The sequence below is a fragment of the Varanus komodoensis genome, unplaced genomic scaffold (assembly GCF_004798865.1).
Source record: "Varanus komodoensis strain SLA01 unplaced genomic scaffold, ASM479886v1 scaffold35, whole genome shotgun sequence".
Taxonomy (NCBI): Eukaryota; Metazoa; Chordata; class Lepidosauria; order Squamata; family Varanidae; genus Varanus; species Varanus komodoensis.
Window position 1 is genome coordinate 5,533,715 of NW_025335856.1, and position 26,282 is coordinate 5,559,996.

General features: G+C 48.0%; 2 protein-coding genes across 8 annotated transcripts in view; one reads left to right on the forward strand and one right to left on the reverse strand.

Annotated features, from left to right (window-relative positions):
- The window catches only part of GRAMD1B (GRAM domain containing 1B), a 167,484-nt gene extending 163,863 nt beyond the window's left edge, over window positions 1–3,621 (forward strand). For all 7 annotated transcript variants that reach the window (XM_044439525.1, XM_044439527.1, XM_044439526.1 and 4 more), the window contains one exon: window positions 2,048–3,621. In XM_044439525.1, the coding sequence (XP_044295460.1) occupies window positions 2,048–2,137 (90 nt within the window). In that variant the 3' untranslated portion in view covers window positions 2,138–3,621. The remainder of the gene's footprint in view (window positions 1–2,047) is intronic.
- Window positions 3,622–11,936: 8,315 nt separating this feature from the next.
- Window positions 11,937–18,861, reverse strand: SCN3B (sodium voltage-gated channel beta subunit 3). The gene is made up of 5 exons (XM_044439630.1): window positions 18,807–18,861; window positions 16,263–16,426; window positions 14,911–15,136; window positions 13,152–13,290; window positions 11,937–12,000 (listed from the first exon to the last, which is right to left on the reverse strand). The coding sequence occupies exons 1-5, from the start codon at window positions 18,859–18,861 to the stop codon at window positions 11,937–11,939; spliced, it is 648 nt and encodes a 215-aa protein (XP_044295565.1).
- Between the last annotated feature and the right edge of the window lie 7,421 nt (window positions 18,862–26,282).

Consider the following 26,282-nt stretch of genomic DNA (forward strand, 5'->3'; position numbering starts at 1 on the left):
GGGAGAAAAAGCTACTCAAAGACGGCTTTTTAAAAATCGCCCACCTTTCAGTGGAACATTACCCTACTTTAGGGTTAGGGGTGAGCACCAGGGTAGGGTTAGGGTTAGGAAAACCAGGAGTCCTGGCATGATTCTGATGGTTGGAATGCGTTTAGGAGGGGGAGAAATGATGAGCTGGGGAGAAAAAGCTACTCAAAGAAGGCTTTTTAAAAATCGTCCACCTATCAGTGGAACATTACCCGATATTAGGGTTAGGGGTGAGCACCAGGGTAGGGTTAGGGTTAGAAAAAGTAGGAGTCCTGACATGATTCTGACGGTTGGAATGCGTTTAGGATGGGGAGAAATGATGAGCTGGGGAGAAAAAGCTACTCAAAGGCGGCTTTTTAAAAATCGCCCACCTTTCAGTGGAATATTACCCTATTTTAGGGTTAGGGGTGAGCACCAGGGTAGGGTTAGGGTTAGGAAAACTAGGAGTCCTGGCATGATTCTGATGGTTGGAATGCGTTTAGGAGGGGGAGAAATGATGAGCTGGGGAGAAAAAGCTACTCAAAGGCGGCTTTTTAAAAATCGCCCACCTTTCAGTGGAACATTACCCTATATTAGGGTTAGGGGTGAGCACCAGGGTAGGGTTAGGGTTAGGAAAACTAGGAGTCCTGGCATGATTCTGATGGTTGGAATGCGTTTAGGAGGGGGAGAAATGATGAGCTGGGGAGAAAAAGCTACTCAAAGAAGGCTTTTTAAAAATCGTCCACCTATCATTGGAACATTACCCGATATTAGGGTTAGGGGTGAGCACCAGGGTAGGGTTAGGGTTAGAAAAAGTAGGAGTCCTGACATGATTCTGATGGTTGGAATGCGTTTAGGATGGGGAGAAATGATGAGCTGGGGAGAAAAAGCTACTCATAGAAGGCTTTTTAAAAATTGCGCACCTTTCAGTGGAATATTACCCTATATTAGGGTTAGGGGTGAGCACCAGCGTAGGGTCAGGGTTAGGAAAACTAGGAATCCTGGCATGATTCTGATGGTTGGAATGTGTTTAGAATGGGGAGAAATGATGATCTGTGCAGAAAAACTACTCATTGTGCCTTTTTCAAAATTGTCCTATCTTTAGCCCTTTATTAGTGTTAGGGGAATGCAGCATGGCAGGGTTAGGCCAGCGGTGGCAATCCTTTTGCCCCCCTGGCACAGTGGGCACACGGTACCGTCTTTTTCAGCATGTGCAGCATGTCATCCAAACATCTGATAACTGCTCAGATAGGGCTATATGCATGTTCGGAAATGAGTAGGGTTGCCCGGCAATGATGGCACAAGCTACGACTTATTATCTGCGACTTATCTGACCTTCTGCATGGCAGGTCAGTTCACTGCCAAGGAGATACACATATTTGCTTGGACTGGCTGAGAGCAGTTTTGTCTAAACTAAGACCTCAGTTTCCTGGTTTTGTTTCAGTTTTGCCCCATTGTGATAAATTAGTGGGTTTGTGCTCATGGTCTCTAAAAGGTTCGTTATCACTGCTCTATAAGTACCAGAAAGGCTGTGACAAAGAGGAAGGTCAAGATCTCTTCTTGCTGATGCCAGTGTGTGGGACATGGGACAGTGTGTGGGACTCAAATTAATCAATTTGAGTTGTGACAACCCAGATTCAGGCTAGATATCAGGAAAAGCTTCCTCACTGTCAGAGCAATGCGACAATGGAACCAGCTGCCTGGAGAGGTGGTGGGCTCTCCCACACTGGAGGCATTCAGGAAGAAACTGGACAGCCATCTGAGGGGGGTGGTGTAAACTGGTGTCCTGCAGCATCCGGGAATTGGACTCAATGGCCTCCATGGCCCCTTCTATCATTACTATTCTATAATTCTATGAACCTACCCATGGGATAATCAGGTGTTGTATTGTACGACAGGTGGGACAATTGGCTGTGTACACTGATTAGTGGGACAACATATGGACCAGGTGCTGTATTGTATTTGCACATGTGTGTACGGCTGAGTGCTTCTTTCTTCTTGTTACCCATTAGTTGTACTTCTCTTGTTCTCTCTCCTGCAGATGAAGGACTCACTAGTAAACCTCCAGAACGGCATTGGGTCCCGTGAATTTCGGTCAGGGCCAGAAGAGAAACGGAAACGATTCTACTAGCAGGCAGGAGCACAAGTGGCCAGTGGATTGTGTGCAATATGTGTACATAGAACATATAAATATATATATATATAAAACACAGAGAGAATATAAATATATATATATATATATATATTATATACAGATTTTAAAGGAGAAAAAAAGCCTATGTACTGAAAAGAAAGAGCGGTGCCGACTGACCTCCAGCACTGGATGAAATGGAGCGTCACAGGATGTGGCAAGGCTGTGCTTTCCTGCCAGTGAGGCATTGTGGGAAAGCACAGCCTAAGACATCCTGGGCCCACACACCTCTCTCGGTATTTTCCTGTCTGTCTGCCTGTCTGTCTGCCTGTCTGTCTGTCTTTTTCTCCGTCTTGTCTCTTTGTCTGTTTTTTTTCCCCGTTCAAAGGGAAAAACCCAGAGGGAGTGAAATCCCCTTTCGCCTACATTCAGCTGAAAGCGAGCGAATGGCTAGAAGAGACCTTGCTTTCTCTGGCATTTGGGGTAGCTGCTCAGGACCATGAGAGCCCGTCCCGCAACGGACGCCGCTCCCTCCGCAAGTATGCTGCCGGTGGGCCCTGCGGTTGGCACGAGGTCTCTGCCAGCCCATGTTTTCCCACAGCAGCCTCTCGCGGGGTCCTCCGCGCATTGCCCGTCTGGTGTGACTCACGCTTCCTTCGCCCTCTGCAGTGCCCGCCACGCATACAGCGTGTGGCCGATTGACGAGGTGGCTAGGAAAGGCTTGCTCGTGGAACGCCCCCCCTTCGGTTCAGTCCGTGGTGCTCACTCGCTTCATGTGGGCGGAGACATGCGAATGTACCCCCCTCCCCCTTTGGTTCAGCTCTGCAGGGTCCCTTTTCGTGTCAGATCCTCTCCGCTCATTGTGCATTGGCGACATCATCTCCTACGTATCACAGGGAATCGCTGCTTCACTGAAAGGGCTATACGTACACACATATATCCTTACCAGAGTTGGAAAGGGAGTCCAAGCCGAGCTTCATCTTAACAGGGAATCCCTTCTGTGATTACCTGCAGTGCATTTCCAGAAGTCCCTCTGCTCAAAACAGACATGTTGTAGCCTGGAACAGGCCTCAGAACTTAGCAAGGGGCTCAGAAACACCTGCTCTTCCTGCTTCTACCTGAATTCTCAAGGTGCATGCATGGATTTATCTGCATCTTCTACACCCAAGAGAAATGCATTAAGAAAAACAGTTGCTTACTAAATGGGGATATTTTTACTACCTAGGCAGGTACATGCATCTGCTTCGAGGTCCCAGCTGCCTTCCACAATGCATGCCAGGAAACCATCACTGGCCAGTTAAAATCTGTGAATACATGTTGATAAGATAAGCCCAGCAGTGGTGACTGGAAACAAACACCAAACAGGTCTGAGAAATATGTCGCAGAGGCCTTTGGAGGCTTCCAAGCTGTGAAAAACCATGCACAAATTCTGATGTTAAAATACCAGGGTGCTTAAAACAATTACATAGTTGGGAAGACCTGGAATTGACACATTTCAAGTGAGTGTGCTGTGTTTATTGAGCTGTGTTCTTATTAGTGGTGATTCTATAATTCAGAGTTGTCAAAATCAAGATTCTCTGTAAAGAGCAGACTGGTTTGCTATGTTTTGCAGAAGACTAAAGATGCACGTGTCCAGAGGCATCTGAGAAAGCTGCAGCTGGGCTTGTAGCTTCATTTTTTCCTGCTGGGCAGTGGATAGGAGGCGGGGGCAAGAAAGGAGCTGAAGGAAGAAAAACGGAGGCATGGAGCTCCCCGGGAGAGCAAAAGGGGCACCCCCGCTTTCAGGCCTGATGCTGCTGGTTTGCTACGTTCCTCAGTGTTGAGTTCACATCAGCATGTTGAGTAACTGTTGACATATCACACCCTTTTTAGGCAAAGATGCTGAGGGTTTCTTGCACACAGTAAGTTCCAGGCTGCTGATGCCTCTTCCTGAATTTGAGCTCTTGAAGGTGGGGGTTTGCATCTTTCCTCAGCATAGACTGCTGTCCAGCATGGCAAGAAGGTAAATGGAGGGGAACCTCTTGGTCCCAGGTGGCACAGCAGAGCCCAATACTGCAGAATAGAGAGCTTCATGGCCTAGAAGAGAGGAGGGGACTCCAGTCCCGCCCGGCTTGAGGCCGAGTGCCCTATCTGAGTCCATGCCAGGTGGAACGTGTTAAGCCCAGCATAGCCACCAAGGGCAGCAGGTCCTTAAAGGGCAGAGAAGGAGCAGACCTGCCCACGTGCATTAGCAAAGCTGCATCCTCACCCTCCAGCCAAGGATGATCAGTGAGAGCTTTTCCTTTGCTGTGTGGCTGGACTGGCAGGGAGAGAAGAGCAAACCTTGAGTTGGGCCGGGAGTGGCTTCCTGATGAACCCCCGAGCAGCCCATCTTGTTTGGTCAGGAGAAGCAGTTGGAGGGGGTAAGCATGCACAGGCAAGAGCTGGGAGCCCCGCTGTCAACACCCAGGGGAGCCTTTGGAAGTGTTACTTGCATAATGTAGCGTATTTATGTACCTGTTCTTGCCTAATGCTCCTGATTTGTTGGCTACCTTTAGGATGCCCGATTTGCTGCTTGTATAGGCACCACGAAAGTGCTTAATAGCTTTTAGCCGGGCTGGGGGGGCTGGGGTTGGGGTTTAGGGGGGCGGGATTGGTCTCCTTGCAGGCCCAGCAAGTGTAATGAGCATATGCAACCTGCATCCTTTTAAGGGCTCTCAGAATGCTCAGATGCTGAAGTTCCTCTTGCAGGAGGCTACAAAAGGCGGTGGAAGAAGCAGAAGCAGGCACAGAAGCTGTTTCTCCCCCACAGTGCCCATAGGCTCAGCAAGATTGCTCAGAAATTCTGTCCATTTTCCTTAAACGTCCTTGCCAGCAAGGTTCTTTTCTGGCAGTTTGCCGGACAGACCGAGGAAAAACGTACTTTCATCCACTTGTGCTCCCAGAAGAAGTCACGGTTTGAGAGGCACACTTCCTGCAAGAGCGCCCTGACCAAAGAGGTTAGCCCCTTCTTTCGTTAAACAAGCTGCCAAGCTCTCTGAAGGGGCGGAATTCTTGGGGTGGAGTTGAGCCTGGCAAAGAGAGAAGTATTTTTTCCCCCTGCTCATTTGATTTTAGAGATTTTCTGTGTTCTGCCCTGTAGAATTTTCCCATAGAAAGACAGATTTTACTTGCTGACTACACAGACCCATCTTAGAGAGCATTGTCTGGGGAACCTAAATGTGCATGCAGAGCTCCTGTGTACAAAACTACCCTGCGACTTTGTCGAGAGCAAGCAGATTTGCACGCACAAAAGATTGTGTGTGAGACCCTTTTTCCACATATGTGGGGCTGCCACTGGTGGTAGAGACATGCTTGAGATTTTTAAAAAGGCCCTCTGCATTCAAGTGCGCCCAACTTCATGAGGCACACCTTTTGTGTTTAGGTTGTACCTGAAGGATACAATCTGAAGCCAGAAAAGTTTGGATTAAATTTGACTAATCCTAACTACCCCCTCTCTGCCAGCTGCCTCTGGACTGTTACCAGTCTTTTTTTTAAATGTCCTTGGAGATGACGCTGGCCTTCCTTTTCTCTTAGGGGTGCAAAGCTTTGATGACAAGTCTCAATGTTGTTAGTTTGTGCTTGATGAAAGAAAGGTGGAATGGGCACTCCGTTGTGTCTGCCTGCACCCCACCTGTTTCCTGGCAAACAACTCTTGAGAAAGGAGATCCTTAGAGGATACTCTACACTTGCAAGCAGTAGCTCTGTTCGTATGCCCACCACCCCTTTTGACTTGAAAAACTTCAGCTCTGCTCAAGTGATCTTTCCGCAACAGCACAAGAAACCAGCGATCATAGCAAGCAATTACATTTGCAGCTTAGATCAATTAATGTATCCTTCGTGGTGTCTGCTGTTAGCGTCTCAGTTTTATAATCTGGAATGGCTCAAAGGTGGTAGAGAATTTTCAGGCAAACCAGTTCTTGTTTTGGGGAAATGCTAGAACTGAATATCTGGCCTGCAAAATGCTAAAGGGTGACAAACCTCCTGGGATTGATTCCCAGATGTTTGCGCTGGTCCCCATACTGCCTCTCTTAATTTTCCCTCTCATTCTGAGGCCTCAGAAGCACAGGGTAATTATTTCGGTGCCATAACACCCTCTCCCTCCACTTACGATGTGCAAATCGGCCAAACTGGAGAGCTAACTCTCACCCTGATTTGCTGAATCATACCCATGCACGGAACGAGGGGACTGATTTTCCCATGAGCAGTTCGCACGAGAGTCTCCTGGAAATATGCATCCTTGACAGCATCTTACCTTGCTGTGCATCCTTCTCCTGTTCCGCCTCCTCTCTGCCTAGGTGTGGTACAATCGTTCACCGGTCCCTTGGCATTCTCGGCGCCCTCTGTGGGCTGACCCGGTGCTACCCTCACTTCCACTTTCCTCCCCATGGTGGTGGTGTGTTCTGAGAGGAATGCGTTGTACTGTGGTGAGGAAAACAAGCTCTTCTTTCTTGTGAAGGAATTACGTTTGCACATGGCTCAGAGGCTTCTCTCTCTGACCATCCTTTTTAATTACCTCACTTGGGTCAGTTTCGTTGCTAAGGTTCGAAGGACTGGCTCCCCAACCTGAGCTTTGCATCCAATTTCGGCGTGGTTCTGATGGTGACATACCATAGCTCAGGGCTGTGGCTTCCTCCTCGTTGACGTGCAGTAGCAGCGCCAGCATCTTGGAGACTGATTTTTGTGGCTGCTTATCAAATGCCCGCTGCAAGGTGGTCCCCAAGTGCTGGGGATGAGGACTGGAAAGGCACCTCTGCCCCTGCGCCCCCTCCCGCCCCCTCCCTTGCGCATGAACGCCTGGCCTAGACCCTGACAACTCTTACCCAATGTGTGTGTTTCCGCAGCCGCGTCTCAGCATACTAAAAGGAGGATTTGAGGCAGGGAGAACTAAGAGAAACTGACTTGAAGGCCAAGTTCTGCTCCCTTTCCCACCTCCAAACATTTCTTACAGCTGGAAGGGTCTGTGGTAACAAGACATAACTGCTAAAGGATCCCTAGTTGTGTCTGTAGGAGTTGTCTGGCTGTCCGTGTGTCTGATTCTGTAACCATAATAAACTTTGCGCTGTGCGCAAGGTCCAATACAAATGGATTAAAAGAAAAAGAAAAAGAAAAACCACACACCATCAACCACAAACTTGACTGCTAGAACCTAGGAGTTATAAAGGCTACAAAGCCAAAATCTTATTGTAAAGTAGCTAGAAAAAAATGGAATAAAAGTATGAATAAAATATAATAAAATACAGTGAGCCGTGTGGGTTCTTTGTGTTTTATTTTGCTGTCTCTTTCTAAATCTGAGCCTTTCCTGAGTGGCACAGACAGAAGATGCAATCTACTACCTTTTGAGATGGAGAAATTATGCAAGGTTCCCGCCCGTGCCTTGGGCAGCCACCAGAAATTCTTCATGCACTACTGAACTTTTAGATGGGCACAAGAATGTGTCCATTTTAAACAGTTATGGAAGCAATTGGGGCGAGAATGAAAATAGCCTGTGCCCTTTTTGTGCTCCCAGAGAAGCTTTCTGAAGTGCCAGACCTATCATTTAACTACTCCATTTTGGGAATGAGAGTATTAGATTTTATTATTGCAGGTGATGAATACAGGGGTTGGATTTAGGCTAAACTGGATTAGGCAATGTGACTTTCCTAAAGCGAAAATGGAAATGATTGACAGAGATCAAAAGAGAGGCGTTAGAGCCTATGGGCCACACTCATGTCAGCCAGTATCCTTGGTGGCCGGGGAGGATGGAAGTTGTAGTTCCACAGAATCTGTAAGGCCATCGGGTCCCTTCAGCGAGAAGGAAAATGCCCTCTGTTTAATTCATGGATAGGAAACCAGAGTGCTTTCTCTGGGGCTCAAGAATACCTCGTGGGCCCCCATTTTTCCTATATATCATGATGGCTGCTACTTCTCAACAGATTTAACAGCTCTATTTATGTACCACATTACGGAAAGTGAGCTGCCATTATCCCCTACTATAGATTTCTTGGACTTACCTTGGGTCGCCATTCACTTACTAGGCAACCTGAGCTACCTCCTCTTGTTCTGGGGCTAACAGCAAAGGTCCACCTCACATGATTGCAGAAGTAACTGGAGAAATTACTTCATAAATACTACATAGTTACTGGAATGTGTGCATCAGAGAAGGGATTTCCTTTTCTGCTTGTCTGTCCACATTTGTTTTGCTCAGCAGTCTTCCCTTACTGGGGTAGCCCTTACCAGAGAGAATGTTGGATTCTGTATAAGTAGCAGTGGAGACTGGGCAAATGAGTTTGGTAGTGGGAGAAGCTGCAGTTCCTAATTTCGTCTGAGGGCCATGCCGCTGGGGAAAGCACTGGCTCCCGCTGAAAAACACAGTATCGTCCTCACATGACCCCATGTTCTCTCCAAGTAGAGTTCCCCACACTTGTTCAGCCTCTTGAGCCCATCAAAGGACACTTGGCTGGACTGAAAAGCCCATGTTAGTCTGGATTAAGCTCCTTCACCTGAGCAACTTGGCCAGTTAACAGTCCCGCCAGATGTGAAGGAAAATGTCAATGTACGAAAAGAGAAGCAAGTGGCAGTGAAGCAGTTAGCAGTAGCTGCTTCTATTTTGCTGGCATACATTAAAAGGTTTGCTGCTTGGGATTTACTAAATCACTGAATAGCTGACTAAGAGTGCCATCTTATGTACACGGGGACAGGAAAACTCCCCACAACTCCTAGCTTTGCTTTTTCTCTGCCTAAATGGGCATTGGGGGGGGGGTTGTGTCCCAAGTAAATTTGCCCATTCGCACTGGACAAGTCCTGTGGCTACGATATGAGATTGGCATATTATGCAATTGGGGTGCTTCCCAGTGCCACTCCTCGAGCCTCTCCTGGTTTCATGGACAGTCACTGTTTTATCAGTATCTCTCCCAAGTCTGGTCACCCATTTGCTCATGAAGGGATGGGCCTTTCTGTGGCCTCGCTAAGGCATAATTTGACACCCAAGCCACTGCTGGCTAATAAAGAGCCAGGGCAGCGTGGTAGAGAGGTTAGGGAGCTGAGTTGGGTCTGGCAGAGCCAGGGTTTTGCCCCCACTCAGCCATAAAACCCTCCGGGTGGCTTTGGATCAGCATTTCCCTTTCAGCCTAACCTATCACACAGGGTTGTGTTGTGAGAACGAGATGGACAGAAGGACATGGAAAGAAGACATGCCGGGTGAGACCTGGCACTTCATTCACACAGCTACTCACAGGATCCCTCAGGCAGGAGGAATACAGCAGCTCCTTCCTGCTCAAGCTCTGTAGCAACTGGTCTACGCAGACATACTGCCACTCATAGTGGTGGCTGGTATGGCCAGCAAGGCCGGTAGCCATGGCTAGTCTTCTGCTCCATGAGTCAGTCCAGTCCTCTTTTAAAGCCATCCAGATGTGGCAGTGAATTCCACAGCTGAACTATGTACTGGGTGGAGAAGTTCTTCCCTTGATCCCTTCCCATTCATCAGTCTCAGCATGGAGAGGACAAGGACCATCCATGCCTGCTCGAAAGAAAAGTCAGGCTATAAACACAATATGCTCGTCTGACTTTAAAATAAATCACCCTTGCGCCCGGCAGTGAAGGTATGTGCAATGTCCAATGTGTGGGAGTCAGGGTGGCATAGTGGTTAAAGCATTGGACTGGGACTCAGGCAGTCTAGGTTCTAGTCCCCATTTTGCCATGAACCTCACTCGGTGGCTTTAGGTCAGTGGTTGATTCTCAGCCTAACCTACCTTACATAGTTGTTGTGAGGATAAAATAGGAAGGAGGATTATGCAAGCCACCTTGGGTTCCTTCTGGGAAAAGACAGAGTATAAATATAAGATCACATTAAATAAATGAATGCAAGTATCACAGAGATGTTGGGAGTGCTTTGCCCGGGAGTGATGGCTAGAAGTATGCAAAGGGAAATCTGTGTTAGTGAAAGATGAGATGCATTAGTATTTACAAAGCTGTTGTAAATAGGGTGATGGAGAAGCTGCTGAACCCTTGCCCCTTGAAGCAGCATGCCTCCAAGCAGAGTCTTTGGTGAATGGGCTGAGAGCTCAGGATGGGAGCCGTGAAGTCAAAGCTGTGTAAGGTCCCAAACAAATGGAAATGACTTTACACGTTCGCATGATTCCGCCTCTTCATATTGGACTCCTGCCTGCAGTGACTTAGTCCTCCACTCTGCAGAGCCCCTGCAAACAAGACAAAATTGGGGGAGTCTTCCATTGTTTGGATAGAAAAATGTATGTGCAACATGCACACCTTGAAAGCAGCATCAGCAGCCTACCTGTACACACAGATGCTTACGCTTACTCCACATCCCCAGATACCTGACTTTGGGATGCTCATCCTTGCTTTTGGCTTTGATTTTAAGCATGTGTCCTTTGGGAGACTCTAACCCTTGAGCCTTATCTCCAAGAAAAGGCATTTGCATCTCCCCCAGTTTGGCAGAGCATGTTTGGACCTGCAGGAATGGCATGACTTGGGAAAGGGTCTACTTCTCACACTATATCCATGGTATGCTGTTACACATAAGGTGCTGAGTCCTAGTAGAAAATATGATTGGTTCTGAAGCTTCTGAAGTTGGAGGATTGCAGGCTCCTATGGTTGGTGGGAGGAGCACAAAAGCAACGGTCCTATCTGCACTTCCAGTTCTGGAAAGCGCTGGTGGCCAGTTTTGGCCATCAAGCCACAACACTTCAGCATAGGAGGGAAGGAAGCTGAGGTACCACCAGGTGCATCGCAGAGCTTCATCACTCCAAAACTCTGTGCTCATCCTCATGGCTTCCAAGAAGCAGCTGGCATGCTTCTTTTCACACCAGCTGAGGTGTGGGTGGTGGAGTGCTCTGAGCATGGCTCCACAGTGTTGAGTTTTAAGCAGAATCCTTTCTCCGCTGTCCTTGCCAAAGAATTGTCACCAGCCTAGATGGTTGTTTCTGTGAAAAAACAGCCATCACTAAGTAGTCATATGGGAAAGGCCCAGCCAATGGGCGTCCTTGTGCATGTTTGAAAGGGAGGAGACAAGGAATTAGATGGCCAATGCGCTTTGATTGCTGGAAAGTGCCCTGGATTCTACAGCAATGGAGACAACTAGTTGTGTGTCACCAAGACTTGACAAACACTCTTATTCCGTCCGTTTCCTTTGCAGCTCCACAGCAGCATAGCCTGCTTATTGCTCCACATCAATGAAAATAGATGATTTTCTGCTCCCCTTAAGCTGCATTGAGAAATGAGAGGAAAAGCAATTTCTTTTGGGGTGCATCATATGCATATCTAGACAAAAAAAAAATGCCCCATGACTACCAGAATTCCCCAGCCAGCCACATTGAATTCTGGGACTGGGAGTTGTGTTTTTATGTATGTATCCATGTCTATCCTATATTTCCTATACCACCCAAAAGATGAAGCTCTCTGGGCTGTTTACACTAAAGGTTGTAGTGCCTTTTTCTGCTTAAACTTGTAGTGGATTGTGTCTTTTCTGAGTGATATCCTAGAATTTGTTCCTGTACTTATAGTACATTTAATTCAACATGCTGAGATTTATGGGAGAAAAGCCTCAAGGCTCTTGATTTCAATACATTCTGCAGTCTCAACAGGATGCTATTGGTAGTGATACACCTGTCTATACCTATATATTTCATCTACAGATCTCCAGAAATGTCTAAAAGGTTCCAAAATGTCCTTGGACATCACTCCCACAAGTACCTTCCTGTACAAAGATTTTGATTAGCTTACCAACTCTTTTGTACAAAGGACTTACCTTGTTTTGTAAATTGTACGCCTGATGTTTCATCTTCTATTCCTCTACAGGAACTGCACAGTTTTCCTTGTTTTCTGAAGGGATGGCGAGGTAGTCAGTCCTGTAAATCAAGGGGGGGGGGTGTTACTTTGAGAAAAACTCTAATTTGCCACCCAATTTTAAAACTTAGTTCACAAAACTTTATTTGTTGTAAAGTGCCCAGAGAGCATCATCTGGGGGTGCTATAGAAATTGATGGTGATGGTGATGGCACCTTACCAAGGAGAGAGACTGCAACTCAGTGAGCAAACAGAGCGTGGCTTTTACCTGTAGAAGATCCCTGCCTCCTACCTTGGTGTGTGCAATTAAAAGAGGGAAAGGCCCCCTGCCTGAGATAAGACTGCTGCGGGTCAGGCAATAGGCAATGTGGAGATAAATGGCTGAACTGGGCTCATTTGGTATACAGCAGCTTCATGTGTTGTGACAACACAAAGCCCTTTGTGTGTGCTCTTGTGTACATGGATGGCCTTCTCCATTCATTCCAGTGGAGGAGCACAGCTACAGAGGCATATGGAGAGCTAGCCTTCCAGGCAAGTGGACAAGGAAGCTCTGGTAGATGGGGCATTCTGTGCTATCAGCCAGCATCTCTGCAACACAGAGCAGAATGGGAGTGCCTTTAATCCTGGCATGAGGAACCTCTGGCTTGCTCCGCCTCTTGTCCCTTTCCAAAATGCAAAGCCAGCCCTACCATTATGCAGAGTAAGCTGGTCAGTTAGGGAATGTGGAGCGTGAGGGCGAGATGCTGGAGTGAATGTGCATGACAGGGACAAGATTCAGACATGAAGCCAACACTGAAAGGCTAGGTATGGGATGAGAATGGATTATTGAACCAGGGGTGGTTGTTGAAACATGGGTTATGGTGTCTGAATCAGCTGCACTAGCAAGTCACAGCTTGCTAACTATGAACAACCCATGAAAAGAGCTCCTGGTTTGTTCTGCTATGGAGTCTAGGTTGTTCACCATTATCTGTTATCTCAGCTGGGTTGTTATCTCAGTTTCAACAACAGCCCACACTCAACCCATATGCAGTCCATGAGTTCGCTTGTTGTCTGAACCCTGCCATAGCCTGCTGTGTAGGCTCCAATGCATGGTAGAGGGAACCCCTGCCAATGCAGGTCCAAGGGAGTGGGATGGAGGGCACCATGCTGTCTTTGCCCCAGATGGGAAAACATCTCGGAAGAGCCTGCAAAAGGCCTTGGTTTTGCCTACTTACGCATTTTCCTGGGCAGTCTCCTCTGCTTTGGTGACTTTCCTGTAGCAGTAGACCATTTCTATCAGCAGCCACAAAGTGAGGAAGACTAGCAGGATATACATCATGATTTCAGAGATGACAGATGTAAAGTCTTCTCCAGCTGTGTAGGAGAAAAGAAATGAAGAGACTGTTGTGGCCTTCCAAGCTCTGGATGAGCAAAACCACCCCCTTGGGGGCTATTTTGATCTTCTGTTGCTTTCTGTCTCTGATGGCACTGAGGTACCAGAAGTTGAGCTGCCAGGCTTTCTTACTTGGGCTTTAGGTTCGGAGCCAGCTCAGCAGGCACTTACATCCTTAGTGGTTCTTATGGAACAAATTGTGCCAGTTGGAAAATTCATTGCCCTCTTCCAGTTTAGCCCCAAGACACATACCATGCCCATGCATGGCAAAATCCATGGATCCCATTCTCGGCTCTGCTACTAATCGGTACAAACTCTGGCACTGGAACCTTAAACTGGCTGGAGCAGCCTTCTCCTACATGGTGCCCATGTTGTCTCTCCCAACCTTCAAGGAGTCCTGCTCTCGAACAGGGTGAGAGCACTTTATGACCAGGCATTCATGGTGCAGAATGTGGATAATCTGGATAAGCAAGAATGATGTGAGCTACATCAGAGGAAGGCAGTGGCTGCAGACCACCACAAGACCCGGGTGGGACAACTGGCGTTCTACTGTCTCCTGATCAGATCCATCCCACCTACTAAACGTTTGGCCACATCCACACATGCACTGCAGCAGCTGCCTCCTCTGGATGCTTTCCTTAGCACATGCGCAAACATGCAGAGCCACTCAGAAGACGTACTTCACTTGGGACACAGAGCCATGTCTGTGCCCATCCTGGGACCTGCTAAGACTCTCCTTTTCTTCCCTGTTCCTTTACTTTCCCCATCTGGAGCTGTTCAACATTGTGCTGAAGACAAGGAAACACAGAGAACCACCGAGACATGGAGACAACTCAGGGAGGGATGTTCAGCAAGTGAATAACACAGAGGAAGAGAAAATAAATAGAGAAAAGGGCGTACGGCTGTGGGGCAGGGGAGAATAACGCACACGAAGAGTCAGGAAGGAGATGTAACGGGGAAGATGCCTTTAACTCAACCATCATTCAGGAGAGAATGGGATTACATGAGAATCAATATCATCATTGAAGGTAAACCCTGAACTAAAACTATCTTGCCTTAACCACTTATATATGGCAACTGGAATTAACAAAGCACAAACTTTGTTAATACCTTTCTAAACAGTGGGGGTGGAAACAGTATTAGATCATGATAAAAAAGGAAGCATCTTTCGTTTTGAAGGGAATGTTTCGGATGGGTCCTTCACAACACATGGCAAGAGGATAGAATGCAACAAAGAGGATGACTCACCAGATAGTTCAGTAACTGGTAACAGTTAAGCTTGCAGTCCCAGTTCTTCTGTTAACACTGAGAGCAGTCTTTTTAAAAAGTAAGCATGGGGGCTGTCACCTTTCCCCAGTTTACAAGACATTAAACCGCAAAACTACAAAGTCAGCCATACCCAACCAACAACTTTTCGGACCATCCCGAAAGCCAATTGGATGTCCAACAGATCTCTAAGCCTGCCAGGCACCATGAACTGGAAGAAGCAAGTTGAAGCCTGTCAGACTCGTTACCTCACCATAAGCACACCAACTTCTGCATCACCATTTTGTACACAGCAACAAATTAACTCTCTAAAGGATCGTCAGCATGTGGCGTACCCTTCTCCACCACTGTGAGATGGATCAGCGTAGAGCTGGTAAAGACCGGCCGATGTGACTCGAAGTTGAATTCCCGGGTCACATTGCATGTATAGATCCCTGAATCGTTCAGAGTGATATTGAGCACTGAAATGGACACATCCTGCATGTCTGCACTCCCATTCCACTGGAGCCGGCCACGGAAGCGACTCTCCACTTCCCGTTTCTCATTGTTGTACTCATAGATCTGTGGGGAGCAGAAAAGAAGTGCAGTCATTATCAGCTCTCTAAGCCACGTCCTAGTGTTTTAGTATTTGATTCAGGAAGCAAAGACAGAGGGCATAAAATCCTTCTTTGGAATGCATGTCTTAAAGATAAGTGGAAGAATAAAAGGTATCTTCTGAGCATTCCACACTCAGTGATCTTATGTGGCTCCATCCGGCTATGCACCCTTTAAACAAGAAAACAAGTAATGCTGAGCATGCAGGAAGGAGACATGAGCCAGGAGGAAACACCAGGATGCAATATTTCTGCTCAGTATTGCTGAGGTAGGACTTCTCCTGCAATAGAGAAGCTGAGTTCTAAAAAGGAACCTCTTTTTAGGGCAAGAATTTCTATCACTGCAATGGGATAGGCTGTAGTGGATCGAAGTTTCACAAGCAGATGCTAATTCCTTCACTTCAGTTCATCCCTGCCCCATATTATCCACTGAAGCTACCATTTTTTTAAAAAAGAAACTTGCTCTTACTTGCTATGTGCATTTCTAAAGGTAAGAGAGGCCTCATTTCTCATACGGCCACCAGGAAATAGATCCCCTTTCTTGGTCTTAAAAGATCAATGAACAGAGCTGAAGGAGGGATTCAGCTGCTGGGTTCGGACAACATGATCATGTATTATGCAACCATGGGCTGTTGTTGAAACCTGGCTTATTGAGTTACCCATGCCCAGCTGCACTAGGAAGCCATGGCTTGTTCAGTGAAGGCAGTCCATGAAGTGAACTCAAGGTTTATTGTTTTGCTCTGGGTTGTTCATCATGGTTTACCTATCTTGGCGGGGTTCAGCAAGATAACTCAGGCTTCAATTGCAATCCACAATTCAGTAGCAACCCAAACTTAAACCCTGAGTGTTGTCTGAACTCAGTTGATCTTGCTACTTATCTGTGTCTGCTGTTGACTGGGTATTTGCCTTTCAATCACAACACAGCAGCATATTCAAAGTAACCCACAGGAATTACTACACATTGCTAGAGATTCCTCTTCAGCTTATTTCTCCATTCTTCAACATAGGGGATATGCTAAACGCTCCATGTCCTAAGCTTGGTTCTATTTCCATTGTACAAGCTTCTAGTGTGAACCATCCAATGAGTTGCTTACCAGCACATCTTTGCCTCCTTCAGCCTTATAGAACCATTTCACCACAGTGTTGGCAGAAACTTCTTCTCGCTTCATGCAGGAGATGCACATCAGCTTCATATGTGATCCCTGGACTGCCTCTGTCTCAGACGGCACTTCCACACAAACTGCAGAGCAGAGACCCGCTGGAGAGGAATGGTGTTAACACCAGGTTGTGGGGGCAGCAGCCAGTTTGCACATGTGAACATGTACAGTTGGGAGTGAGGCCCATTTCCAAGTAGGGCATGATCACAAACATACAAACAGGGGAGGAGTGAAACAGAGAACAATCCATTATCCAAAGCGCTTCAATTTCTAGATGAAAATACAGCTTTTATATCACCAGTGGCATTAATTGAAAATGAATTAAATATTGGGATTTGAAAAAAGCTTTCCTCTCTGCTTTGGTCTCAAAAAATAATCTGCATTTAATAATAAATCAGTGCCAAATTAATTGGCACTTTTCAGATTTACAAGGTGTTTCTTCATCTCCCTCCAGCATGAGAATCTGAACCTGAACCTTCTCAGATCTCAGACTTTGCTTATATTAATTTTAAATATTTGGCCTAAATTTAAAAATACATTAGGTATCAGCACAGTTGTGGTGCACAGAAAACCAACCAGAAATTATGTAATCCAAACTGCTAATCACACACACAAATGCAGCATGTTGTGTGTGTGCACGCGCGTGCGTGCGTGCGTGTGCAATCAATACAAAGCTTCAAGCTCAAATACCCGCCATGCAAAGCTTGGAAACCCTCTGGGTGTTTTGTTCCTGTCAGTCCATCCTTGCCCTAGCATGGTGTGCTTGATCTCAGAGAGAGCTTTTCCTCACCGTTTTTCATCAAGATTTGGAGCTGGGTTGCCTATTGTAACATTTTCTTCAGAATGGGTATCACTGTTTCTAATCTCACTAAGGATACGGACCCCCACCCCCATAACACAGAAGAAAATCCCATGCTGTGGCAGGTGGGGGGAATACAGTGAACACTGATCAGCTGTTGAGAGGTTCTTTCTTACTGACTAAAGCTCAGACATACGTATGCATAATGATTGCTTTACACTTTCTAACTGCCATTCCACAATGGCAGTTTCTTTGTCCTAAGCGAACTTGCTGGCGGTGACTCCAGGAATGCAGTGCTCAAGAAGAAGGTTTGATAAGCTGGGGCTTTGTTCTAGTGTTACACCTATAAGGAAGGGTGTTTCTGCACAGGACTCTAACAGTAGTATACAGGGAGAGTCTCCCTCCTGCACTTAAGACTCCCCACCCAGTCTGCTAAATGCTAAGATGCACAGCGCCTTGAATCCAAAATGAAGTTAATTACCACTGGATTCCTTTTGCCATCTGAGCCACATCACATGCTTTGCACACATGGATGAATGCTCCAAATGTGTGAATACTGCTAAAAGGGGCCAGAATCATTTTAAATTTGAACATTTGAACATTTGAACATCAGTCTCGGGATTTACTGAGATACAAAGGTACTGATGCATATGAAAATACCTCCAAATGTCAAATCACTAGTTAGGTTGATACCGACACTGGACTATCACAAATATGTTACCTTGCAATGAGACACTGTCCTTTCCCTGGGGCACCTCTTGGTGAACCAACATCCCAGTCGTTCCTCTGCTGGCTGCATCCCTTGAGATGTGCTCCTTTTCATGGGGAAATTTGATTTGGTTGCAAAGGTAAGCACGCAAGAGAGGCCTGCTAGGTCAGATGAAAGGCTGTCTGGAACAGTATTCGGTTCACCAAGTGGTCACCCAGCTGCACCAACCCTTTCTTATTCGTCTTCCCCAACATCTGGTAGAAAGGATCTTTCCACCTCCAAGACAAGAGGCAACAAATCCCAGGGGGTCTCTTTCTCCACTTGGCCTCCTACCCAATCGGCTAAGTTTTAAGATACACAAGGCTTCGAATGAAAATCAGGGCAAGCACCTTGGATTCCGTTTTGCCACTCCATTTCCTGAACTGAGAGCAGAAAGAAATGCTTTTCTTCCCAACTCCTTTAGGGGAAGGCACTTTAAATGCCGTGCCGAGCACCACCCCCGTGCGCATCGGAGGATTTTAAGAAAAACGAAAGGAAAAGAAAGATACACAGCACCGACCATCTTTAGAAAAGTTAATGCAGAACGGATTGAGAGAGTTTTCTCCATCACCAACACCCCGTGAGATCATTCACGTGTCGGTTTCACATGATCCCCCAAGTGCGATCGCCGCATTCGCGCTTCCCTCTGCCCGCCTTCCCTCCGAGAAGAAGCCGCCACCGCCGCCCTGCTTTTAATTACGGGGCTCGCATCTCGCCATGACAACCCCTCTCCGGGGCACGACCGAGGCAGCTCGGCTGAGCCTGCGCCTGCCTCCACGGGGGGGCCGCGTCCTCCGCCTCAAAAACAGCTTCCCGCCCAGCGCCACCCGCCTGCTTCCCCCCCCCACCATGCCCGGCCCTCGCCCCTCTCCCCAGGTTTACGTCCCGACCGTTTCCTAGAAGAGCGGCGGCTGCGAGAACGGGAGGCACCTACCCCAGAGCACCAGCAGCAGGGAAGCGCCGTAGGTCACCTGGCTGCGCGCAGCCATGGCTCTTGCGCGGGAGGCGGCGGCGGCGGCGGCGGCGGGATCCCGCTTCTCACCCAAGGCTCGCTGCCGTGCCGCGCAACAGGCTGGGGATCGCTGGCTGGCGCGGGGGAGGCGGGAGGAGGCCGCCCCCCGTGGCGTGGCCAGCCGCGCAGCGCGCTTCAGCACCATGGAGAGCGCCGGGCCGCCCCCTGGCGCGCTCGGGCGCTGCCCCGCCGCCCCCTCCCTCCCCGCTCGGCCGGCTGCGGCGCACCTCGGCAGCCGCTGCCCCGGCGCCGCATCTGCCGCCCCGGCCAGCCGGCCGCCCGCAGGGAGGCGAGCCCCTAGGGCACCTTGCGGCCCCCGCGTCCGCAAGAGGCGCGCGGGAAGGGCTCCGTCGCCGCCAGCCGGAGCCGCCGTCGCCCGTCCCGAGCCTCCCGGCAGGAGCCTGGCATCGCAGCCGGGCAGCCGAACGGCAAGGCGCCCAGCTCCTTCCCGGTCTCGGCGAGGCGGCGGGGACGGCGTGTGCCTCCGCAGGCGGCAGCCGGGGCGTGGAGGGGGAGGGGGCGGCCACAGCCTCTTTTTCCAGCGGTGCCTGGCTCGGGGACAGCCCCTCTACCCAGGCATGCGCAGACCTGTCCTCCAGGCGAAGGCAGGCCTCCCCACTTCAAAAGAGAAAGAATGGGGGGGGGCTTTCGGGGGGGCCTCCCCTCCTTGCTTCGCACACCGCACAAAATCCCGCACGCCCCTTTCCAGCCTTCAGCTCCGCGGAACCTAAGCTTTCTAGGAAAGCCCCTTCCTCCTTTTGAGCCTCCGCTTTCCCGCGGCGCAACAGCAGGAACCATTTCGTAAAAGGGAGGAGGAGAAAACCTGCTTTGGAACAAATGGGTGGGGAGGGGGCAACCAGGAATGAGCCTGGCAGGGAGCCCACAGAGGCGGCTAGGGCAGCTGCGGGGTCGGGGGCTGCTGCCGGATGCACAGAGCTTGCCAAGCGCAGTGGTGCCTTGCCCTGACCCTGGCCGCGGGGCTTGGCCCTTGCGCGCTGGAGCGCCCAGCTGCGGCTCGCACGGCTCCCGGGTTCACCGGCCGGGCAGGCAGGCAGGCGCTGCTGCGGTTTCGTAAGGGGAGCTGGCCAGGGTGAACGGGACGAGGCCGCGGGAGGGAGTCCGTACTGCTGTCACTGAGATGAGCCCGTAATGCCAACCCCTGGACGGCCTCCAAGGTCGTTTTTACAGCCGAAAAGCGGAGAAATCCGCTCTCCTCATGTATCGGGCTTGTGCCCGGAGATTTAGAGGCAGGAGCCGGTTGGGGCAGCCACAAGTGGCCTCGCACGCAACTCCTGTCCTGTAAAACTGCTCAAGGTCAGGCCTGACTGGGAAAAAGGATGCTCACTGGATTTCCCTCTAATATCTCCCTGCTTGCCCCTTTTGCGGAAGTGGGAAATGCCCACCCATCCCTTGGCAACAGTGAGTGCAAAAGGGACCACTGGTTGACAACGGAGTGCCCCAAAACAAGAGAGTGGGAGAGGGGGACTCCAATGTGAGTCTGAAACTCGTGTGTGTGTGTGTGTGTGAGAGAGAGAGCGAGAGCGAGAGCGAGAGCGAGAGCGAGAGAGAGAGAGAGAGAGAGAGAGCACAAACTCCTCTCTGTGGCTGTCAAGGGGAGATGGCTGGCTACTAGGAAAAAGGCTTGTTCTGCTGGGGAATGAGAGGTTCACCTGATACCTAAGTCTCTCTCTGGCATCTGGCAAAGATCTTATTTTTCCAGGAATTCTAAAATTTTCACATTTACTGTTTTAACTCAGGTATAATTTAAATCTTTGTACAACTGCTTGGTTTACATTGGCTTTTGTTTCAATTTTATACTGTAGCTTAAATTTTGATAGAGGATTTTATGTTGGATGTTCCGGTTTTAATGGTAGTAAACTGGCTGTTGGGCAGTACAGCTTTGTATGGTACGGAAATCAAGCAAACATTCCCATTCAAAGCAGTTCTCATAAAGAGGCTCGATAGCAGAAGCCCACTATGTTTTTCCCAGGTCTGAAAAGCAGCTGTCTTTAAAACAGACTCTTATTATTAAATTATATTTGCAACTCACTTTTCCCCCCTCTTTCAAGGAACCTAGAGGAATTTACAAGTTTCTCCCCCTCTATCTTGTATCTTTGCAACAACCCTGTGAGGAAGATGAGGCTGAAAATCTGTGACTGGCTCAAAGTGCTCCAATGAGCTTCATGATGAGTCTTGACTAGAGCCCAGATTTCTGAGTCCCAGTCCAATTGCACCCCCCCGCCCCCATCAATAGATTTTGAACTGTCTTTGTACCTGGTTGTCTTAATGAACAGCATCAGATCCATTGGTGCATTGAGCAAAGATGCATCACATGTGCTTTCAAAGGGCTTTCCATTAATTTTACCCCCCCCCCCATTCTGCTGTGTGAAAGAAAAAGCAGCTCTTTCATTTTCTCCCCAATTTTTTCATCATGTGGCACATCTGTTAGCCAACTTCCTCTCTTCCCTGGAGGTAACATCAAAACTAAACAAACCTCTGGAGGATCCATGGTTGTCTGTGTGTGGAGAAGGAATCACCTGTCTTTTCTCTCCAGTTCACCTGTTCTCATTGATCCTATGCACAGGGTAAGGCTTGTTCCGTGCTACCTTTTACGCACCTTCAGAATGTGTTACCCGGAAGGGCTGGCACTCCAATCTCACAGCTGCACAAGCGGAAGCATGACTGGATTGCAGCAGACCAGGGACATGTAAAAAATCCAGCCCCGATTTTGCTCAATATTCATCACCAAGCAGAAGGAACCAAAACGTTTTCTCCATAGCATGCAATTAGGAAGACGGGACAGACCTCTTTCTGCTGATTTGGCCCCTGCAGCTGGCCTCCTTTGGCCTCTTCCTTCCCTCATCACTTGGGGATTTGATTCAGGTCTTTCTCCCTGAAGGACGCTTCTGGTTCTCAAAGCTCAAGGTATAGTCACCTGCAGTGGAATGACAAGCAGCTCTATTTTCATGTCAAAGTTGTTTACTGTAAACAATTCAGCAGGAGTTGTCTATCTGCCCTCATCATCATTTGTAAGCATTTATAGTCTTCATAGCAAGAAACAATCTGAGCCTCCGCAAACGTCCTTTGCAGAGGTTTCCCTCTCCATGGCTGCTGGCAGGCATGTTCTGGCAAAAAACTAAGATAGCGTTGTGTAACTGACAACACTATGCCCAGTTCTCTTTAGTGAAATCTATCTTTACAGAGAGTATTCTTTTGTTTTTGAATTCTTGAGCATGCCAAACAGTAAAAATACATTTTGCATTTCTCATGTTCTGGTCCTTGCAAAGGTTCGCTTTAATCCCCAGGATAAATTCTGCACGCATTGGCAGAAGGAGGCAGACTGTGTTCAGTTGGATCCAGATTTAGGCATACACATCAGGACTAGCAGAAGGCGGCTTCCCGACAAATTGCTCTCCAGGGCAGCTGCTCCAGCCCCTGAAAATGCTACTCAAACAGCCAGGAGAAAAAACAGGTGCCAAATGCTGAAAAAATGCTGAAAAAACAGGTGCCAAATATTTTCTGCACCACTGTTGCTGTTGCTTTTCTTGTTATATTATAATATAGCATACTGTAATTTATATTTTATTAATATACCAACATTCTTCCTCTCACAAGGCACCCTCGCAAGGTGGCTTACAAGATTCTCCTCCTCCCCATTTTATCCTCACAACAACAGTACTGTGAGGTAGGTTAGGCTGAGAATCAGTGCGTGGAGCAAAGCCAGCAGTAAGCTCCATGGCCGAGGGAGGACTAGAACCTGGATCTCTGAGGTCTTCAATCCAACACTGTAACCACTGTACAGTACATAAACCAAGTGACGATTGGTCTAGAAATATCATCAAATAGCTGTAGAACTGCAATTTTCCTTGTGGGTGCATGCACACACACAAACAGACCCACTGGTCACTGTCACACTTGAGAGAGCTTCTGTAACATTGGAAACCCCTCCTTGTATTTTTAAGTCTCCAGGCAAGTGAGAACTGCTCAGTATTTAGTTTCTTGCAGCCTATTTTTCATGCTCTTGGGTGATTTCCAGGACTGGATTACTCATTATGTTACTCACACTATAGTTTAAGAAACTGACCAAATTGGGAATTCACTATGCTGTGATTATATTAGATACTCTGTGCTCAGAGTATACAATGCACCTTTACAGATTAGAAAGTAGTTTAAAATAATCAGAATATATGATTCCTTCATCAGCTGATGGAAGAGCTGTAGAAATCCATCAATCAATTTTATTTTGCTATGGGATGTGTCCGATGCATTTGGGAACATGATCTTGCAATTCCTACCAAGGGGAAAATATCCTTTATAACAGGGATAAAGAATCTGTGTCCCTCCAGATATCGTTGGAATGGAGGCCCCATCAACCTTCTCCTGCATGACCAATGGCAGGGGATGATGGAAGCTGCAGTCCACAACATCTGAAGGAACACAAGTCACCTGTTCTGCTTTATGACTAACTCCTCTCCTACCCTAATAGAATGGAAATGGAGGATACCTGTGAGCAGTCTTAAAGCCGCTTACTCCAAACAACTTCCAGATAGTGGAACTGCTCTTGAGTAAGTGCTTTGCATGGCAGCCTTCTGGACCTGGCAAAAGTTGGGCAATAGTCGTCACTGGTCAGCGCCTGTTCCCAGGGGCATGGCAGCCACCCAGGCTGCTGTGCACCGAGACTTCATCTGTGAACCCACGGCAAGTGATCACTGCAGGAGAACCTGCACTACTCTGGCCTGGATGGAGCAGGCAAGGCAGGTCTCTTTCGGGCAAGGAACTGTCAGCAATTGCCATTTGTTTTCTCTTGCACTCCGGAGCTCACGTTGACTCACCACAACAAGCAAGTTTTTGCAAAAAGGTCACTGTTCTGAAATAGGGAAAGATCTCATTTTTATCCTGCCCAATGGACGGGAAACCAAGAAATAGACCAAGGAAGAGCAGGAAGCTGCTGCAGGCATTAAAAGCCATTCTCCATTTTCCGCAGCCTTCGGCTCATTCATTAGGCAAATCCTCTTTTGCAAGGGAAAGCGGAGCAAAGCTTTCTTCCCAAAGGGCAAGGGCAACTGGCAAAGGCTAGAGCAGAGAGCAAATGAGACAGAGCTGAAAACATTGATGAATATGAATTGTGAACGTTGCAGAAAGCTGCAATGCTCTCTGCACCGGGGTTGCTATGGGAACCAGCCCAACCAGGGCAACACATGCATGAAAAGAAGGAAAGAGGGAAAGCCTGGCACTTTTGCATCAGCACAGGAAGGTTCAGAGCTTTAAAAGATAATGATAATAATCCAGCGGGTCTGGGGCCAATAATGCCCTCCCTTTCCCAGTGTCTTCTTGGCTGTGGCAAAGAAGGAAAACTGAAACAGGAGCATTTGAACCAGGCGTGACCAGGGTGGGAATGCTTTCTCCCAACCACTTCAGTAATTAGAGAGATGTATTTCATTGTGCAAAGAGAATTATCCACCCTGACTTCCCATGCGCTGCTACCTCCAGGTTGTCAGGGGTTGGGAGAGCCACAAATCTATCAGCAGATGTTCCCCTTCCATCTTAAAATTGATGGTTACCTTTGAATCTGGATCAACCTGAGGACGTCAAGTTTGGGCATATGGTCCACCTTCAACAAATGTCCCTGAGGATCAAAGCACAAGGGCTACAGCTCCAGGCCAGAACAGCAGTCTGCTTCAGCCTCCAGGGGGCTTAAGAGAAAGATAGAGAAGAAAAACATATTTTTCTTAGCAGCTAGAAGATCATCTCCTTGTTACAACCATTTGAGAAATACTAAACAATTGTACCTGCCTTTTGGACCCCTGTTACAGGGAAGGGGTTCTTGGGGCTTAGATCAGGCTCACAGCTAGTTTTGTGCTCAAGATCCTTCTTCTCATATTAAAGAGTTGACTTCTGAGGTAATAATTAAGACAGTGAAGAATCAGGATCATTGTCACTAGATGGTCAAGGGACCCAGTCTCTGGCTGTTGCCCACTGAAATGTCATCTATTTGAAATATATAGGGCATGCACAAAGTTGGGATATGTTGGAATAATCACCCTTCCAGGCAACCCTTCCAGGCAACTGTCAACACCATCACAAGAGAGAGCCACCACAAAGACTGTGACTCATGAGTCCAGAAAGCTGTGGATATAATTTTGGAGCAACTAACTGCCAACAAGAACATCATTGTCATCAACAACAACAGATTGAGGACTCCATGTCCTAGCCTGTGTCTCTCTAAGGGTTCTCTCTTTCTGCACAGACAGATGGTTTTCTGGCATGTTTGCAGGGATACAGAGAGAACAAACGCGGAACTTCAAGCATTGTACCATTTGGAATGTCATTGAGACTAGTTTAATAAAGGACATCTGTTCGTATGGGTGATTTCTGGCCACTCTTATAGATGTACAGTAGAGGTATGTGAAGTGCTTGGTGTTTGTTACAACTTAAGATACATAGTCCTTATTTTTGTCAGGGCAATTTCAGGCAATACTTCAAGTCTATATCGCTACGCTGGGCTTAAAGTTGCCTGGGGACCCCTGTTGTGTTCAGCTCATACTTGGGCACAGTGGCAGCCCCAAGGAGTCACTTCCCTTCCCCACTGGTGTTCCAGGGGACCGTGTTTGCGATTCTTGCTTAGGGTCTCTTTAGCCTTTTAGCTTAACCACTGCTTAACACATCACCCAGGTCAGGATGACAGACTAAGCCACGGAGTGGTTCCCTAAACCCACCAGGCCTTGACTAGTTGGGGCAGTTGATAAACCAACTCCATGGAAGTGAGGATTTAGATAACACCTGAAGCCACCCTGCTGATGGCTTTACGTCCTGTGCAAGCCCAGTCCCTATGCTCCTCCCTATATGTTAGGCCATACAAAGATCCAGCAGGGGGCACTCCGTCTCCTGTGAAGGCTGCTTTCCCCAGGATGCTGGCTGGGAAGAGACCGTGTCAGCAAAACTGCAGTAATGTGCACATCTCTGTCCAAAGGCTCATACCAGTCAAAAGAACACCGTAGGAATATCCATAGTACTTGCCATTAAAGTTGATCATTCCATTGCATTTATAGCCTGCTTTTTCCTCCTGTGAGGACCCCCAAGGGGGCTTGCAAAGCTCCATGTCATCCTTATAACAACCACCCCATAAGGTAGGTTGAGCTGAGGATGAGTAGCTTGCCTAAAATGAGCTTCGTGGCTGAGAGGATGCTAAAACCTGGATCTTCTAGGTTTAACAATCTAGTCATCCCAACCCTCTGGCTCTCAGTGCAACACATGAAAAATCTAAGGTAACCTGCAAGAACATCATTTGCCATCCCAGCTACCAAAATCAAATCCTGATAGAAAACCCTTGTTCAGATTCAGGATCTAGGAGAATTACTAGTATAGGCAAACATATTCTTGATAAAGCTTAGCTGGAAA